At 46.3% G+C, this 17,603-nt stretch overlaps 1 protein-coding gene across 2 annotated transcripts in view; it reads left to right on the forward strand.

Annotated features, from left to right (window-relative positions):
- The window catches only part of scube3 (signal peptide, CUB domain, EGF-like 3), a 59,498-nt gene extending 42,520 nt beyond the window's left edge, over nucleotides 1-16,978 (forward strand). For both annotated transcript variants that reach the window (XM_076167095.1, XM_076167096.1), the window contains 16 exons: nucleotides 4,194-4,310; nucleotides 5,830-5,952; nucleotides 9,436-9,552; nucleotides 12,686-12,808; nucleotides 12,924-13,040; nucleotides 13,197-13,292; nucleotides 13,381-13,497; nucleotides 13,668-13,829; nucleotides 13,914-14,117; nucleotides 14,336-14,497; nucleotides 14,590-14,757; nucleotides 14,857-15,018; nucleotides 15,108-15,305; nucleotides 15,386-15,538; nucleotides 15,678-15,757; nucleotides 15,888-16,978. In XM_076167095.1, the coding sequence (XP_076023210.1) occupies nucleotides 4,194-4,310; nucleotides 5,830-5,952; nucleotides 9,436-9,552; nucleotides 12,686-12,808; nucleotides 12,924-13,040; nucleotides 13,197-13,292; nucleotides 13,381-13,497; nucleotides 13,668-13,829; nucleotides 13,914-14,117; nucleotides 14,336-14,497; nucleotides 14,590-14,757; nucleotides 14,857-15,018; nucleotides 15,108-15,305; nucleotides 15,386-15,538; nucleotides 15,678-15,757; nucleotides 15,888-16,040 (2,252 nt within the window). In that variant the 3' untranslated portion in view covers nucleotides 16,041-16,978. The remainder of the gene's footprint in view (nucleotides 1-4,193; nucleotides 4,311-5,829; nucleotides 5,953-9,435; nucleotides 9,553-12,685; nucleotides 12,809-12,923; nucleotides 13,041-13,196; nucleotides 13,293-13,380; nucleotides 13,498-13,667; nucleotides 13,830-13,913; nucleotides 14,118-14,335; nucleotides 14,498-14,589; nucleotides 14,758-14,856; nucleotides 15,019-15,107; nucleotides 15,306-15,385; nucleotides 15,539-15,677; nucleotides 15,758-15,887) is intronic.
- The last annotated feature ends 625 nt before the right edge of the window (nucleotides 16,979-17,603 follow it).

Here is a 17,603-nt window from a genome sequence, read left to right on the forward strand (position 1 = left end):
CTTTACCTCTTGCTACAGTCTAACAGTCTGGCCTATTTCAGGAGTTTACTTGTCCTAGTTTCATGTTTTTAGAGATGGTAACACGTGGAGCAAGACACAGTTTGTATCGCGCTGAGGTTGATTTCCTGCGTTCCTGTCATCTGCTGAAACCGGCTTTGTTCTAGTTCTGCCTGTAGTGAACGTTGCAGGCTGTCCTCTGCGGTTTCATGTTTTTAATGTGAGCATCATTACTGAGAGAACATTCACCTCTTGGTCGGATAACTAATTTTTCCAGTCAAGGAACGTCGATAATCATCACTTAAATTTCACTTAAAAGACGTCTGACCATCGCATCTGAATCATCATATTGAGGAATATTTCCAAATGTCTGCCCGCTGTTAATTGTAGGTCCCGGCCCGGTGCACTGTAACTGTGGCTGGTCTGCATCCAAAACGCACAACCCACACAAATACCAGAGCCCGCGTAGCTCCCCTTTTCTTCACAAAGCCATAGTGTCAGAAATATTTCTCTGCTCTCTTAACGCACCATCATTACCGTTTGGGGAGAGGGCTGCCCGACTAAGCATTTTGGAGACATGTCCTGACACTGTCTTATCGTCTCGTCTGCCAACTGTCTCTGCTCACACTTTGCAATTATGTGAAGCCACAGTGTAGCGCGTTTGCGTCAGGGTTTGACTGGGGTATTACTGGAAGCCCCCCAGCTCCACCCCCACCACCCCGTCTGCCAAAAAGTCTGCTTCAGACGAGCTCATCCATAAACTTTCACCTGCATAGGATCAAAAGCAGAATCACTGTATTCCGCCAGCTACAGAAGGATGAAACCGGACGTAACACATTCTTGAGAAGGAAAACTGCAAAACTCTCCCGACACAGGTTTGCCATGGTGAAATCTAGTTAGCTGCATTTGGCCAAAAAGTTCTGGGAATCAGGATATTTAAGTTTTCAAAGCAATGTGAGACAACTACCAGAGCTACAAAGAGACCTAATCATCTCTGCCCAGACTGCAGGAACATCAGTCGGCAAACTGATAAATTATTTACTGTATCCAGAGAAACGTGTCAGAAATAATGATTGCATAATGCAAACACAGACAAAACACAGACAAAAGGCCTCACTTATGAGATAGCTTGGTAACAAATGTGGGCACACTGTATATCAGATGTTATATAACATCAGGAGGATCGACAAATATTTCTAATTATCATGCCATAACCACTTAATTGCAGCACATTTTCTGAAACACTGCTGCAATTCTCAGAGCCTTCAGTGCGACCGTCACAACAGCACACAATGCCTCCTGCAAAAAGCCATTACTCAGTCCAAATGTTTCATTAATGTATCATAATTACAAAAGGTTATCATTCTAAAACTGTGGCTGAATTGTCACAACATCACCAATCAACCAATCAAAAATCACAGTAATGCTCAAGGTTGTTTCTTTATTTGATTCCTTGTAGAGATGGACTGTGCAAAAACGCAAAGTTATCAACAAATGCATGCCATTTTGGACTTATGCTAGAATTGAGACAAACATAATGTAAATCCTCCCTTCTAGTTTATAGTTCATTCTAATGCTCCTTCTTGTCTATCCTCAGCATTAAATCTGCCACACATCTGATATTGGACAACGCACTGCCGGAAAAACAAGAGCTGTTGCTGTAGGCAACACATGACAACAATATTAGATAAAATGAGAAACTAAACATGCCGACTGAATCTGAAGACTCATTTGTTATCAATTGTTTTGACATCAGGACTTTGCCAGATTTCTGAAACAAATGAAAAATGCATGTGATGATTTACATAATGACTTTGTTGACAAATGTCTCTGACAGTAACACATGTCATAGATAATTGTACTCAAACTGCATATTTAAATAAAATATGAATAACTTCAGCTTTTAGCAATGTGTTTCACTGAACTGAAGTGTGTGAGCTACATCACACAAAGTTCTATCACTTTAAATAGCATCTGCTTTCATATTCAATTCTAGTCTTCAGCTACAGTACGTCGTGGCATGATGGCGCCTACCTGCAGCGAATTTCTAAATTTAAGTAAAGCAGATTAGGTTTTTCCCCAAAGGGATCCTGCTTCTCTATACAAACCAGTGCAGCTGCATTCCCTCTTTAGTGCCACGTGGGAGCTGCCATGCCTCTGCCAGTGCAAAGTGTTCTGGTAAACCAGCTGTGTGGATCCTTTTACAGGAGCTGGCATCCTTCAGACAGTTAGAGAGAAGTAATAAGCTGAGCGGAGGGCCAGGAGCTTAGAAGTTCACCCGATTTGTCCCAGGGTCACGAAATGATTTGTTTGTTTTGTAGCTCTGAAGTATGTGAGGCCATCTATAAAGCTGCCAGGAACCATTACTGCACACACCACTCTCTGTTATGTGAGAACAAATTTCTCCTGTACTGTTTCTTAAAATGAGAGTCTCTGTGAAATTTGTCACTGTCTGCAGATGAGACCCCAGATTCGACTAGCCTGCCCTTTTTTTCCTTTTTCTTTTTTAAATCAGTCTAGTCGACACAGGTACTGGGTGGTTGAAATTGCTTTTTTTTTTTATATCCGGAAAATGCCCTGGAAGGTTTTGTGACAAAACCTGGGAGAAAAACGTGAAAGCGGATGCGGCCGCATCTGTCAAGTAGGGACAGACAAAAGTCCAATAAGGAATGTTTAGAGTATGTAAACATGCATACACCTACATACATCCAGCATGTACACACACAGGTGTACATAAGTGTGTTTGACTGTGTTTGGCTGTAACATTCCCTAATCGCTCTCCTTCCTCCCCTCTGTCTTAATCACATTCAGCTGCTGCACTCATCACTCTTTCCTCTGTCCTCTCTCATTGCTGTTTACGCCTGAAGAGCTCAATCTACTGGCGAGCTGGCTGTGTCTGCTTCCTGACATGTTTCATGATACAAAGGATTACTGCACTGTTGAACAGCCCCAAAGGCACTGTAGGTGGTGTTGTTTCTGATGTGCAATTCCAGAGTCCCACTGGCAGAAACAGTAAGAATATTAAGTTCCTATCAAGCTAATTACACCCGCACGCAGCCGAGCGGGCGTAGTGTAATCACTGGCGTCTGCCTGTCTGTCTGTCTGCCTGTCTGTATGTCTGTCTATCTGTCTGCCACGGCAATAATGTAGACAGTTGTATTCTGATTTGGATCAAATGTGGCAGGTTGATAGGGGTCAGAGGTCAGGACATTTGATATAAATATTTCTTTGTTAAGCCTGATGGTGGCGCTGTCGTAACCACATGCACGTTTAACTTTTATAACATTATAACTTTTGAATCATAAGTCATCAAATCAGCATCCATTCAAATAGGCCACACCCATTTGAGGCAAACTCAGATTTCCTCCTAGATTTTCTGCTCAGTTGTGACAATATTTTACATGTAGAAATGTTCTCTTTGTTCTTTTGGTATTTCTTACCATTTTAACAAAATTTGCTGCCACATTTGAGTGTTTCTGGGCCCAATCTACAAACGTTGGTCGAGTTCTGCCAATTGCTATATACGTATCTCATGGAAACCAAAGTCTGTGCACATTTGCACTCACTTCTTATGCAAGAAACGTAACATTATTTGACCTGATGGTGGCGCTATAACAACTACTGTGAAAACTACTGAGTGCATCTCTAGTTTCCTTTGTGAGTGATTCTGTTAAAGCTCCAAGTTCTCTTAAAAAGACAGCTGCAGAGAATGCAAAGTTAAAGTTAATTGCTGAAGCTGATTGCACATTCATCTTAAAAATCCATCTGAAATTTCTCAAAACATTTGAGCAGGAGTAAAGTTTTGTTTGTTAAAGGGAGACTCCTCCGTTGTTAAACATCCCAATCGCAGGTATTGATGCTCAGGAACTACAAGTTTGAAACTAAAGGCGCTCTTCCTCTTCTCTGCAGCCATAAAAGCCTTGCTGCAGTTATTTAAGCATGCTGGGTGAGCTAAATGTGATTCGTAAAAACATTCGAAGTGTGTTCTGGGGGACAGATAGCCACTTGGAAGCCGCCCAAAGAAATTAGCTTGGTAGAAACTTAGTATTGCCGCCATTGAGACTCTTGGTGGAGTTGTTGCCACTCCAGATTCCCTTTGGGGCTCAGTGTTATGAATGGAAATCAATAAGGTGAGACACATTCTGGGGTGTTTATTTCTCGTGGGTGTCTGACTGAGAGCGTTTGTTCCCCCGCAGAGACGTGTGCAGTGAACAACGGCGGCTGCGATAGCACTTGTCACGACTCGGTGACCGGAGTCCGCTGCAGCTGTCCTGTCGGCTTCACTCTGCAGCCCGACCGCAAGACGTGCAAAGGTAAAGTGTGGCCGCATGTTTCACTGATACACACCTTCTTCCTCACGTCTCAGTTACTTCATTAGCACTTACAGTTCTCCCTTTTGGAGATATATTTGCTTCTCTATCCTACATTCTCCACGTTAACAACCTCTCAACACACCGGGGCGGATGGTTTTGTCTAATCCAAGACTACTCTAAGTACAGAGTTATTATAAACTGGATTTGCTTCACACCATCCACAAGCGCTCCTATGCTGCCTGTGTCCTAATTGGCACCATCGCTACCACACTACCTCCTTATTCCCATCATCATTATCCTCATCATCATCATCATCATCATCATCATCATCGTCGTCTTCCTTTTCTGAGTATGATCTTGGCAGAGCATCCTCACCTCAAGCTGCCTGTATCCTTAACCAACTCCACTATTTCTAATAAAAATCCAGTTTCCAAACTTCAGAAAAAAATGGATGAATGTATTAGATCAATGAAAAAAAAGAGAGAGAATCAGGGAGCAGAGGCGGAATCGGGGGGAATGATGGCTATCTATGTTTCCAGGAATGCAGGAATAGAGATCTGTCTGGTCTCTAAGTCTCATAATACCACTCTAACAACTCTGATAAAAGTACATGGGCTTATTAGTTTAGTTCGAGAGGAAAACAAACCCAGAAACTCTGGCAGGAGAAGAGAGGCGCTCGCTGCAGGCCAGGCACTTCTGAAGGCAGGAGACAAAGACAGAGCAAGGAATGGATTATTTTATTCCATTTCTGATGAGTTCATTTTAACCAGATGATGAAGACTCCCTCAAGAGGTGGACGGCTCATTGATGAAGATTCAGAATTAATCAGAAACACTGCCAAACTTGCCAAAGCGTTGCGCCATCAAAGCCGGTTAGAGCAGATGATGTATCGATTGGATATTGGCGCGAGAAACAAGAGTAATTGGAAGGAGATGGACGCTGGTGATTTACTGTGTGAGAGCTGCAGTCTGGCACACACACATGGAGCAACACTCTGAGGCTCATTTCCACTTTCTGTATGCGCCACGTTTACATGCATGTTACCACTTTGATCCTAATAGAAACAATGCGCTTTTTTATTTTCAAACATGATGTAGTCGCTGTAGATCAAGTGAGTAACAAACCCAGATTATGTCATTTGAAATGGTGTTATTCAGACGTGTCAACATCGTCTGAGCCTCCAACTGCATTTCCTCACCAGGTGGACTCTCCTCACTGTACATTACGCAACACGCCATCATGGAATCCTATTTATTCCGTGCGTGTTTATGTCGTACTCGCAGTGCAGACAATACACATGTTCTCTGCATTTAACCCGTCTATCCATGAGGAGCAGCAGGTAACACGCTGGTCCATCATCCTGTCTGGACGTCACGAGACGAGACAACTTCCTGTTCATGCATCGCAGCTTCACTGTCTGGATTTTAAAAAACGAAATCAACAGCTCATTATGTCCAGTGATGTTTTCTCTTCTTTTCATCCTGTGCTGCGGTCCATCCTTTTGATTTTCTCTTCACAGACATTGACGAGTGCCGTCTTAACAATGGGGGCTGCGACCATGTGTGTCGAAACACAGTGGGCAGCTTTGAGTGCAGCTGCAAGAAGGGCTACAAGCTGCTGACCAATGAGAGAACGTGTCAAGGTAGGTTAAGACTCAAACCCAACCGGTTTCTCTTCCTCTGGGCGGCTTGCAAACCACTTACCACCTAGGAGTAAATCACAACTTCCAGGTGCCACATCACAGAAAACAGAACCTCAGCTGCATGAGTCACAAGTTACTGGAAGTTAGGCAACTTTCACTAAAACAAAGTAATGAAACCCATTTGAGTTGAATCAAAGTTGAAGAATTTGCCAAAGTCATAGATTTCAGCACTCACTAATCATATAGTTGTTTTGATTCTCTGCACATCCAGCCTACCACAAGGGGGCGCTCCAAGTCCCACCAGTTGTACACGTGCCACAGTTTGAGAACCACCAATTTTCCACTGATTTAGCTGAAATAATCCATAACAATGGTAAATCAAACATGCCTTCCTATTGATTTTACGGAAATATCATAATTGGGGTAAGATTTGCTCCTGGGATTGTTCCGACAGCAGAGGAGCCAAACCAGGTCTCTCTGGTTGTTTGTCTGTTTTATTCGGTGGTAGCCATCGCTCAGCAGGAGCTGGGGGGGGGACTAGCCGCAGAACAAATAAAGACTTTGCCATGGCCTGAGCACAGGTGTGGGGAATTAAAGCTCCAGCTTTAAAACCTCTGGGTCTTGGATGAATCAAGCCACTCCAGAAACATCTGGTGAAAGAAGACAGGCAGGCTAGAAGTGTGGAGCTGAGCTCAGCCCCTCTGCCAGTGGAAAAACAGATGACATGTGATGTTTTTTATCCTCTCCGCATTGATGTGGTCAATCAATAGCCGGCCTGGTACACATCAGTGTCATGCAATGGGTTTAGAATTGCTGCATTGAATCACAGCACTCCATCCACAGTACACAAACATCACATGCGGTCAGTGAAAATATACACTCTGCACCCACTTTTTGTCACTTAGAATCTATTTTTGGTGGTGTGCTTTTCTCTCATCATCGGGAGCGGAACAATACCAAGTTTATTTTGTCAAAATGGAGCAGATAACTCAGAAAATGTGTTGTGTGTGTGTGCTGGAATGTGTTTGCCGCGGCTCTGCACCGTAGCCGACTGGGCCGTATCGCGTCTGTATGCCATGGCAGCTGTGGAACAGTGCTGTCCTTGTTTGGGGCTGCGTGTTTTGTCTAGTGAGGAGGGTTTTGATAATGCGAGCGTCCTGTTGAGTGAAGTGTCGTCTGCTGCACCTCACCGCTACACTGACTCACCTGTCTGCCTCCTTTCCTCTGCTCACTCCTTTCATCTTCTCCTGCCATCACACTCTTCTCGCCAGCCGTCAGACTACGACAGCGGCACGTCTCTCAGTGAGAACGCTTCATTTAGTCTTACCGAGTGCTAATCTGACGCACGGATACTTGATTGCTCTTTCCCACATGATTGAATTTCCTCAACATCATTTTCTGAGTTAATTTAATAACAGAAGACGCATAAGCAGACACAGTAATTGGAGTTAAATGAATATATATATTATCATCACGCTGATCATTGTCCTCACATGCATCTGTGTGTGAGGACACCGATACAATAATCTCCGTGCTGTTATAGTAGATGCTGGTGTTAAATGGCAGCAGCACTCACAGTCAAAGCAGGCAAAGCTTAGACGCGCTGCACTGTGATATCAGTTACTCTTAAATGGATGTTTGCTGTTACCGGGAGGTGTTGAGATGTGTAAACTGAACTCCCGGGTTTATCTCGGTTTAAACAGTCATGGTGTTTCCCTGCTGTCAGTGGGCCGTGGCAGCAGCAGCAGCAGCAGCAGTCAGGACGGGGCCTGTCTGCTGAGCCCCCCTGTCGGCATTCCAGAGCGCTCAACACCCCACCGAGTCCGGCCGCCTCCTCCTCTAACCGCTAATCCATATGAGGGCATTGTGGCCTTTATCAGATCTCATGTCTTCTCCAGAGAGGAACATCTATGAGAAAGCTCTTATCTGTTCTCCATAAACAACAGTGGCCTTTCTTTGTTTCAGCACCTCCATTGTTGCGAGCTCATTTGCTCCCTTGGTGGGTGATTTTGTGCAAATGTGGAAGCTGGAGGTGAGAGGTTTGCGTCCCGACTCCCCTCTTCAGTCTGGCATGAATGAGTTGAACTGATAAACACAGAAGACAATAAGCGAGGGTTTGTGTGATTTCCATCTTCCTCGTGTGTCTCTTCGTCTTCGCTCTCTCTATCTCTCCATGGTTGCCGAGCACGTAGCTTAGCTCTGCGGTAAATAAGGGGTCCACTTTTCTCCTCTGGTCGAAAATGGAAAATGATACGCCGATAATCGCACCTCAGGCTATGGCATCATTTATTTGCAGCATATTTCTTAGAGGGGAAAATCAGTCACCACTTGTATTTCCCAGAGGACTTTTAGACGCTTGGGTGAAAATAAAAATGTGCTGAGCAAAGTCAACGCTCAATCTGCCCGAAAAATGACAACTTTTGCAACGCCTGATGCGTGCAAGCAGGAGGTGCTTTCCTCTCGCTGCTGTCAGGACTCTCATTGGGCGACCAGAGAGTTTCAACTAACATGAAACCAGGGATGAAGTTATATGCGCTCACAAAATAATGCCTTGGACTTGTAAGGTTGAGTTTATTAGACAGCAGGTGGGTACGACAGAACCAAGCCGGATTTGCACAGGTATCAGTCTTATCTTCTGCCTTTATTCACATAATTAAACTGAATTCCTGTCTCATCTGTGTGTGATGCTGCCAGCCAGCGCCGCACTTAATGAAGGGAACCAGAGCGAGAAAAAGTCATGTTCTCTGTCCTTCTTCAGATGAGCCAACCTGGTTTCCCCCCTAGCATGTGCTGCCTGTGCTGCCCGGGCTTGACACAGATTAGCGCTGACATTAAAAGAAACCGTGATAGTAATAAAACCAAATGTCAACCATCTCCTGTAGCTTTGTGTATCAACCCGTTTGCTCCTCTGGCCTCTGACATTTATCTGACTGCTCACAATGCTTGAAGAAGGAGGCTGCTGCAGTGTGGCTTAGCATCTCTCTGACCCCCCCGGACTGTCAGACTGAGGTGAGAGGTGGCAGAGCAGATTGATCCTGGTTCATACTGTGGCGTGTTTATTCGATTCAAGTGTCCTCTACATCCACTCACATCAGCGGAGTGAAACATTAGTACCGTAATGGCCATAAGGATCCTGGGAGTTATTATAGGAGCTGTGCGTTGAGCGGAGAGCAGCAGTCCTCCAGCTGCTATTGTCAGGTGAAACGCAGACTTTGTGTCGACTCCCTGCTGAGGTCGCTTTTTATTCTGAAATTGCTTTGAGAATTGTATTTTAGCGTGTCGAAACAGGAAAGATGCGAGTTTGCCGAAGGTCAGCGCCAATGTCGAGCACCAACCCAGACGAGTCCAAAGAAAGAAACAACTTTTTGTCACGACGTGCAATTTGACTCAGTTGCAGTGCGACACAACACGTGAGGATGTGTCGCCACGACAACAATCCTCCGAGTCCGGCATCTGAGCTTTTCCGTCTTTCTCTCCACACAGACATCGACGAGTGCTCCTTCGATCGGGCCTGCGACCACCTCTGCGTCAACTCTGCAGGCAGTTTCCAGTGTCTCTGTCAAAAAGGTTACGTCCTCTATGGCCTGGCACACTGCGGAGGTGAGCTCACACACACACACTGTCACTCCCATCTCCATCACACACACACAAACACACACACTCCTCTCCCCCTCTGTTAGATTGATTTTGAAGGAAGTATTCAGCCGCTGTAGAAGTGGGTCAGATGTATTAATATTACTTAAGGTAATTGAATATTTTACAACCATCTTATATTGATGACACAGAAGAATTCATCAGCTTGCTGTCGCTTAAAGGGTCAGACTGCAACCAGAGATATAATAAAAGGGTTTTAGTGCTTAAATAACACAACATAACATGTAAATCCTTTATGTATTCTTTAAATTTCACTCATAATTCCGAGCTGTTTGCCAGGAATACAACAGCTTCTTAGCTTGATTTATACTTTCCAGGCTGTGATTGTTTTCCATTTATTTCCATGACTGGAAACCCAATTCTGATAGATGATCCATCAAAGTGAATATTCTCTCTCTCGCTCTGTCTCTCTCTCGCTCGCTCGCCCCCTCTCTCGCGCTCTCTTTCTTTGAAAGCTTATTGTTTGTCTTCACTTCGCCCCTTTGCTCCTAAAGCACTGTGTTTTCATCTTTCCCTCAAACGCATCAACTGTTGCTAATAACTGCAATTGGCGTTTGCTGTGATGGATTTACCCTGAAATAACCTCAGAGGAACTCACGATGATGGTGGCCTGGAAGCTGGGACATAACTCTTCAAAAGGTCCGGTGTACTTTGCAAATTGTTGGCAGTCATGCAAAGTATGTGATTCATCATTAATAAGGTGTTTTAAAATGGAACGGTCCATCAAGCACTAACAGGTAGCTACTGTACTGAGGGCAGGAGCAGGAGGAGGTGTGTGTGTGTGCGTGTGTGTGGGTGGGGGGGCGCGGCAGACCTGGCTGGAAGGCAGCGAGGGGCCCGTCAGAGCACATCAGGGTGCAGGGGCGGCCCTTTGATGGAGTGTGTATCACAGTTAGAATCTGCTGCTGTCTCCAGTGCCTCAGGGCCTTGCAGTAGTTATGAGACAGGGAGAGAGAGAGAGAGAGAGAGAGAGAGAGAGAGAGAGCGAGCACAGTCACAAACAGCTTCACGACTGAAAGGTCTGCTGAACAGGTACGTACGTTACAAAAGGACGCACAAATAGGAATATTAGTGACGTCACCCCCCCACACACACAAACCCCCCCCCCCCACACACACACACACAAACCCCCCTGTATGTGTGAGCCAACATTCAAAATGTATTTTCTCACAAATCTCTCCCACACACAGGCAAACCGTGTAAGCTGTCGGTCCAAGTAGGAAAAAACAGTCAAATTGATTTGTGAGTCTTTCTCAGGCGCGACAGAAGTGATGAAAGTGAGATCAAACCTTACTGAGTGGTCAAGACGGTGGCGTAAACGTCTCTCTTTACTATTGTAGCGAGCCGGTGATGAATGCTTCCCCCCTCCTTTGCTCTTCATCTGTGCTGTCGGAACTCTCAGATAACCCTGGAGATTTATGCTGTACTTTCTCACACCCGACCCCAACCAAGGTTATGGTTTCCCCCCGTCGAGCTTATCAACCGAAATATAGCTGGCAAACTATCCAGAACGCCTCGCTCAGTGTTTAACAATAGGCTCACTCTAAACAAACCCAATTAGGTCAGTGACCTGCTGTCAAACGCTGCGGCCGGGAGCCTGAACACATTCCTCCCAACCGAGACAAACACTTTCTCACATTCTCACAAGCCGCTCGAGAAACAATCCGTCACTTCTACTTGCCGGGAAAGATAGAAGACACAAAGCTTTTGTTACTGAATACTAAAAAGATCGCATCAGACGATCGCGTTGACATTGAACGCCACAGAGAAATACAGAAAAGGATCCTCCATCATACAGGGACGCTTGATACACCATGTGACCCATGAAGCCACCTGGTTTGGTCTGAGGTGTGAAAGTCTCCCGGCGAGTTGGATGAGCAGCAAAACTGATTCCCTTGCACTGCAACAGCTCGATACCAACGAGGTTCATATTTAAAAGGAAAAGTTCAATAATTTCACTTTGAAATTTCCCATAAGGGTTTAGATCCAATAAGCCCACAAGCACATCCAAGCTATTATTGCAAAAATACTGATGCAAAAACTGTATATAAAATGAGTAAAGTAAAGACTTAAAGAAGTTTCCATCTCGTCTCTGTGACTGCTGGCGAAGGCATTTGTTGAGTTTAAAGGTTTCTTGCTGGCTTGCTCCAATCGAACACAAGAAGAAGAAGGAGAAGAAGAAGAAGGGGAGAGATGTTTGGTTTCATATCAAGCATGGGAGGAAAGGAATAGTTAAAAGAGCAGCTGTTTGCAGTCCAGCTCCTTTTTCATCAGATATTCATTACAGTCCTTTGTCCTTTTTAAATGAAGTGCTTTGATGCATGAGGATAAGCAGCTCATCTCTCACTGCATCTCCAAGTCGCTTTGGCTACGCGTCGGCCTGATGAAGTCATCATGTTTTCTCCGCTGGCGCACAGAGGCGAGCAGACTTCAAGTCTTTACTCGGGGCGAATAATTGAACAAGACAAGGAGGCGCGTTTCATATCAGCCGGACCAGATCATCAATCACTGCCATTATCTCCGTCTGTGTCCCGCCACTTACCCGCTTCCTCGCACTCTCACCCAGTAAACTCATTTTGTGTGTGGCGTCCGCGGCAGCCACCCCCTCCTCCCCCCACCTGGGTCCTTTACTAAAAAGTGCAATTTAATTTACTCCTCTTTGCTTCCTTCGCCACCGCCGAAGAGGGCAGAGGAGTTTTGACTGTGTAATTTATTGCGGCAACATCAAAATGAGTAATCACTTGTGTTTACACGCAAACACATGAATCTCCCTGGAATGTGGGAATGTGACACCCTGACAGGATGAATTAAAGTGACCTCACAGGAACTCCTCATTTAAAGCTGTCGCCGCCGCCATTTCCTAACTTGTCTCTCTCTCGTTTCACAAAAATCGACTCCAGCTCTTCTCAGTGCAAAACTTTGGATTGATTTTTGTGTTTACGATCATTTTTATTTCTGATTTGAGCTTTGACTCCCTCCCTCCCTCCTCTCCCCCCTTCCGCCTTGTTGCCAGGTTTGTGCGCGCATTAAAGTCGCCGTTTCGCTGATGCGTGTTGAAAATGTCCATATATATTCACAGATATTGACGAATGCAGCATAAACCGCGGAGGCTGTAAGTACAGCTGCACTAACACTCTGGGGGGTTACGAGTGTACCTGTCCACCAGGGTACAAGCTGCACTGGAACAGGAAGGACTGCATTGGTACGTACCATCACTGCCCCCTTGTGGTCAGTTTGATGGAACACACACACACGATAGTCAACACCAGTGCCTGTGTGTAAGTGTGTGATTCACTGTGGCCTTTGTTGTCCCTCAGAGCTGGTGAAATGTGCTGGTGTTCTGGTGGCGCCCAAAGCCACGCTGACCTGCAGCAAGACGGGCAAAAAAGAGAGCTGCTCACTCACTTGCGCCTCTAAGGCTCATTATTTGGCAGGTAGGCGTGTCTACAGCAGTCATCACAGTCATCAGCAGTCTCCCGGAAAAAGCAGCTTTGCATTGTTAAGCCTCCTGTGTGTGTGTGTGTGTGTGTGTGTGTGTGTGTGTGTGTGTGTGTGTGTGTGTGTGTGTGTGTGTGTGTGACCTTTCGCAGAGTCTGACAGCAGCTACTCAGTCAGCTGCGGCATCCCCATTTTCAGAGGGAAGTCTCCCTCCAGGCTCAACTCCAGCAACAGCCAGAGCTGCATGGGTTTGTCATAGTGTGTGTGTGCGTGTGTGTGTCCTCGTCAATTGGTGGCCGTTTCCCTCCCACCCACTGTGCTGTGTTTTGCCTGTAGAGACTCTGGCCGCTCCAGTGAAGCAGACGGCTTCTTTTAAGATAAAAAATGCCAAATGCCACCTTCACCCTAAGCTGACTGGCAGGACGGAGGACAGAGGACGGACGCTTGGTCCAGGTCAGTCTCTGTCTGTGCAGGAAATAGGACATTAACCCCGTGTGTGACACCAAAGTGAACTATACTTACCTGCTAATACAGTACAAAGCTAAATATGGGCCTTTAGTTCATCAATCTGCTCTCTTTGGTCTATGATCATAAATACACACATGTGCATGATACACCCACAGGAGGCGGGCAGCCCTGCAGTAACTGCCTGGTCACATTTGTCAACCTCAAATGCGACTCGTCAAAGAAAACTAAAGGTCGGCGCGCCCGCAACCCCTCAAACAAAGAGGTAACGCGCATCACATTGGAGCTGGAGGCCGAGGTCAAACCTGGAGACACCACAGGTCAGTGTGGAACCGTCACCGTCTGTCCTCCCGTCAGTTATCGTCCCTTTTAACGTTTGTTGTTTTTGTTCCACCCGTAACCAGGCAGCTGCAATCTCAGCTGCCTCAGACAGCGAATGGAGAGGCAGGTGAAGACGTACATCAAGGCTCTGAAGAAATCCATCAACCAGGAGCGCTTCCTGATCCGAGTGGCAGGTTTGGAGTACGAGGTGGCCCAGAAACTTCCCCAGGCGACCCCGTCTCAGGAGAACTGTGGCCCGGGCTGGGAGAGAGAGAGTGGTCGATGTGGTAAGACCCAGAGATCAGGAGAGGATCAGGACGGAGACACCAGCAGCTACTGGATCTGCAGTGTTTCCATTTCTGACTTCTATCTTTACTTCTGCTTCTTGAGTTCTTCTTTCATCACTGACTACAGAGTCTGAACTCAAACAGAATTGCAGACTAAATGATTGATGAAAGTGAAGCTTGTGTTCATCTCTGAGGCCCCGTTGTGGATCTTCTCTCAGTCAGATGCTTGTCGGGGTCTTATTACCATGGCGAGCAGGGGCGCTGTGTCCCGTGTCCGCCGGGCACCTTCCAGGAGAAGGAGGGGCAGCTGGCCTGTGACCTTTGCCCCGGCAGCGACGGCCACGGGCCTGTCGGGGCTCGGAACATCTCCTCCTGTGCAGGTAGACCACAGCTCAATCCTTAGTAACTGAGGTGTTAAAACGTTCACGTCTGATCAGGTGAAGAGATAAACTTGCTCTCAAATCAAATCCAGGTCACTGTCCGACGGGGTTTTTCTCCAGCGATGGGTTCAAGCCCTGCCTGCCTTGTCCTCAGGGGACGTACCAGCCAGACTTGGGACGCACGCTTTGCTTCCCCTGTGGGGGAGGACTGAGCACCAAGCGGGAGGGAGCCAGCTCCTTCCATGACTGTGAAGTGAAAGGTCAGCTCCTGCTCCTCTCATGAAAAGACTACAACACACCTGTTTGAGTTCGCCTACTTAATTTATGTGTGTTTGCGTGTGTGTGTTTCTTCTGTGCAGTCCAGTGTTCTCCTGGTCACTTTTATAACACCACAGTGCACAGGTGTATCCGCTGCCCAGTCGGCACCTACCAGACAGAGTTCAGGCAGAACTACTGCATTTCCTGCCCTGGAAACACCACCACTGATTTTGACGGAGCGACCAGTGTCTCTCAGTGCAAGAGTGAGTGTGAGCGCCGGCCACAATGACTGTAAAGTGTTGTTTTTAAAAAGGTAGACTGACTGTAATTTGTGTCGTCTGCGTGCGTCTAGATAGGCAATGCGGCGGCGAGATGGGCGAGTTCATGGGCTACATTGAGTCTCCTAACTACCCGGGTAATTACCCAGCTAACGTGGAGTGTATCTGGAACATCAACCCGCCCAGCAAGCGCAAGATCCTGATTGTGGTGCCGGAGATCTTCCTGCCCTCCGAGGATGAGTGCGGAGACGTGCTGGTCATGAGGAAGAACTGTGAGCACCTCTCTTTCTCGGTTGTTCATTGTTTATTTTTAAAAGCCAATTGGTCATTATGGTCTTTCTGCTCCTGCCAGGGTCGGCTACATCCATCACAACCTACGAGACGTGCCAGACGTACGAGCGGCCCATCGCCTTCACAGCTCGCTCCAGACGCCTCTGGATCAACTTCAAGTCCAACGAGGCCAACAGCGCCCGGGGCTTCCAGATCCCCTATGTCACATACGACGGTACGCAGCACCAACCAAGCGGACGGAGAGTTTGTCAACGTGTAGACTGTATTATTTGTTGATTAGTTCGTTTGAAGTTGTTAGTCTGCCTCGTTTGCTTCATGTCCCTCACTCTTTTGTCTCATCTCTGTGAATTCAGAGGACTATGAGCAGCTTGTTGAGGACATCGTTCGGGACGGAAGACTCTACGCCTCAGAAAACCATCAAGAGATCCTGAAGGTGAGCAATTCCTTACTACCTGTGTGCGATCAAAGGCTTTGGGAGCTTGGAGTCTCTGCTATTCTACGCCTCTTTAGATACAATTCAGCCCAAACGTAAACATCTCATTGATTTGTTTCTTCCCCGACAGGATAAAAAACTGATTAAGACTCTTTTTGACGTGCTGGCTCACCCAAACAACTACTTCAAGTACACCACTCGGGAGTCCAACGAGATGCTTCCTCGATCCTTCATACGCCTCATAAGCAGCAAAGTCTCCGCGTTCCTGCGACCATACAAGTAAAAGGTAACGGCGGCCCACGACGAAGCACCAGGTCCTGACGCCCCGACAACCCCGCCCTTCCCCCCTTCTTCCCCCGCCTCAACCCGACAGGCCGCATCCCTGACATCTCCATAGACTTCAAAGCACACAATTCACGACATCCGAAAGTGTTGACGACAAAAGCACGCTCCGCAGACCTGAAGGATTAGTTTTGAGGGTTCATCAGCAGGTCTGCAATCCTGAGCTCGAGCAATTAGTTGGGATGTAGAGTGTGAGTGTGTGTGTGTGTGCGCGTGGGTGTGTTGTGCTGCAAAATGAAACCACAACCATCCTCCCCGCAGTAGAAACATTGGGTTTCAGACAGTAGGAGTGACGTCGGCGTGTGGTTTGAGCTCGAGCTTGTTGTTTGTGTAAATGAAGCAAGTCTGAGTTCCAGATCCCTCTTCCCACCATAAGTATGACTGTGAGTATTGTCTTTAAGTCTTGCGTAACACCCCCACCCCCACAACTCCCCGTTTCCCATCGTCAGTGTCTGTGTGTTTTCCTCGAGGAGGAGCGGTTTGTTAATGTCACATCACAGCTGCATCCCGGGGGTCAAAGTCTTACTTTATCAGAGCTCTTAGAGCAAGTTTCAAAGGGTATTGCTGTTAAAACAGTTGAATCTACGTTGAGTTCACCTCTGTCCGGGCTGCGCCTACACATATCTTCCGTTACTCTTCTTCTCCTTCAAGTTAACTTGACAAAAAAAAAAAAAAAGCACCATAACAACAAAAAAAAAAAGCTGGTTGATCATTCCGGGGAGCACAGTGGACATTTGGGAGAGGAAATGTGTGAAACGTGTAAATGCGAGAGCCACAGAAATCAGATAATGTGACGATGTAGCTGAGCATGCCTCTGAGCGAGAGAGGGGCAGAAAGAGAGAAATGTCTTTGATGGACATTATGTTTGCTGCTTCTTTTCTTTTTTTAAAAAAGGTCACTTTAATTCTTTAATCTCATTGTTTTTTTTTTTCACATATACTGATTTTTTTTTTACCACACTAATAGTCTGTAGGTATAAAGAAAAGGAGGATCAGATGTCTTATACGCCGTACGTTGATTAGCTCACATCGACCGTCTCTGTGGACTACCAGTTTGATCTTGTTTGTGTTTCATTCTTGTAAATAATGAAAATAAATAGACGAGGGTTGAATTCTTTAATTCCAAATTGTATAAGCAGGACCCCCCCTCCCCGAAAAAAAAAAAAAAATCATTCTCCACTCCCCCATTTCCAATCCAAAGAGATCCCCCCTCCCTTCCCCCCTTCATTCAGTCAGCTCTTCCAAAGACTGCAGGTCGACTTGTTTTGTGCACTGGATCTACAACCTGCCATCTTTCCCCCTTTTTAGTACGAGTGCAATTAATTTAAAGAAAAAACATCACACACCCTAATTTCGCTCACACCCTATTGTTGACCCGCGGGAAAGCGTTGGAAATGTGCGTTGGGGTGCAATCTTGATCAGATTCGATGTTTCTCTTGTCATGACAGGTACAACTAAAGTGTACTTAAGATTAAGCCGTGTGTGTGTGAGAGCGTGTGTTAGAT

Source organism: Genypterus blacodes, unplaced genomic scaffold (genome assembly GCF_046128005.1).
Source record: "Genypterus blacodes isolate CSIRO-AG114 ecotype Tasmania unplaced genomic scaffold, CSIRO-AGI_Gbla_v1 ptg000156l_1, whole genome shotgun sequence".
In the NCBI taxonomy this organism is placed as follows: domain Eukaryota; kingdom Metazoa; phylum Chordata; class Actinopteri; order Ophidiiformes; family Ophidiidae; genus Genypterus; species Genypterus blacodes.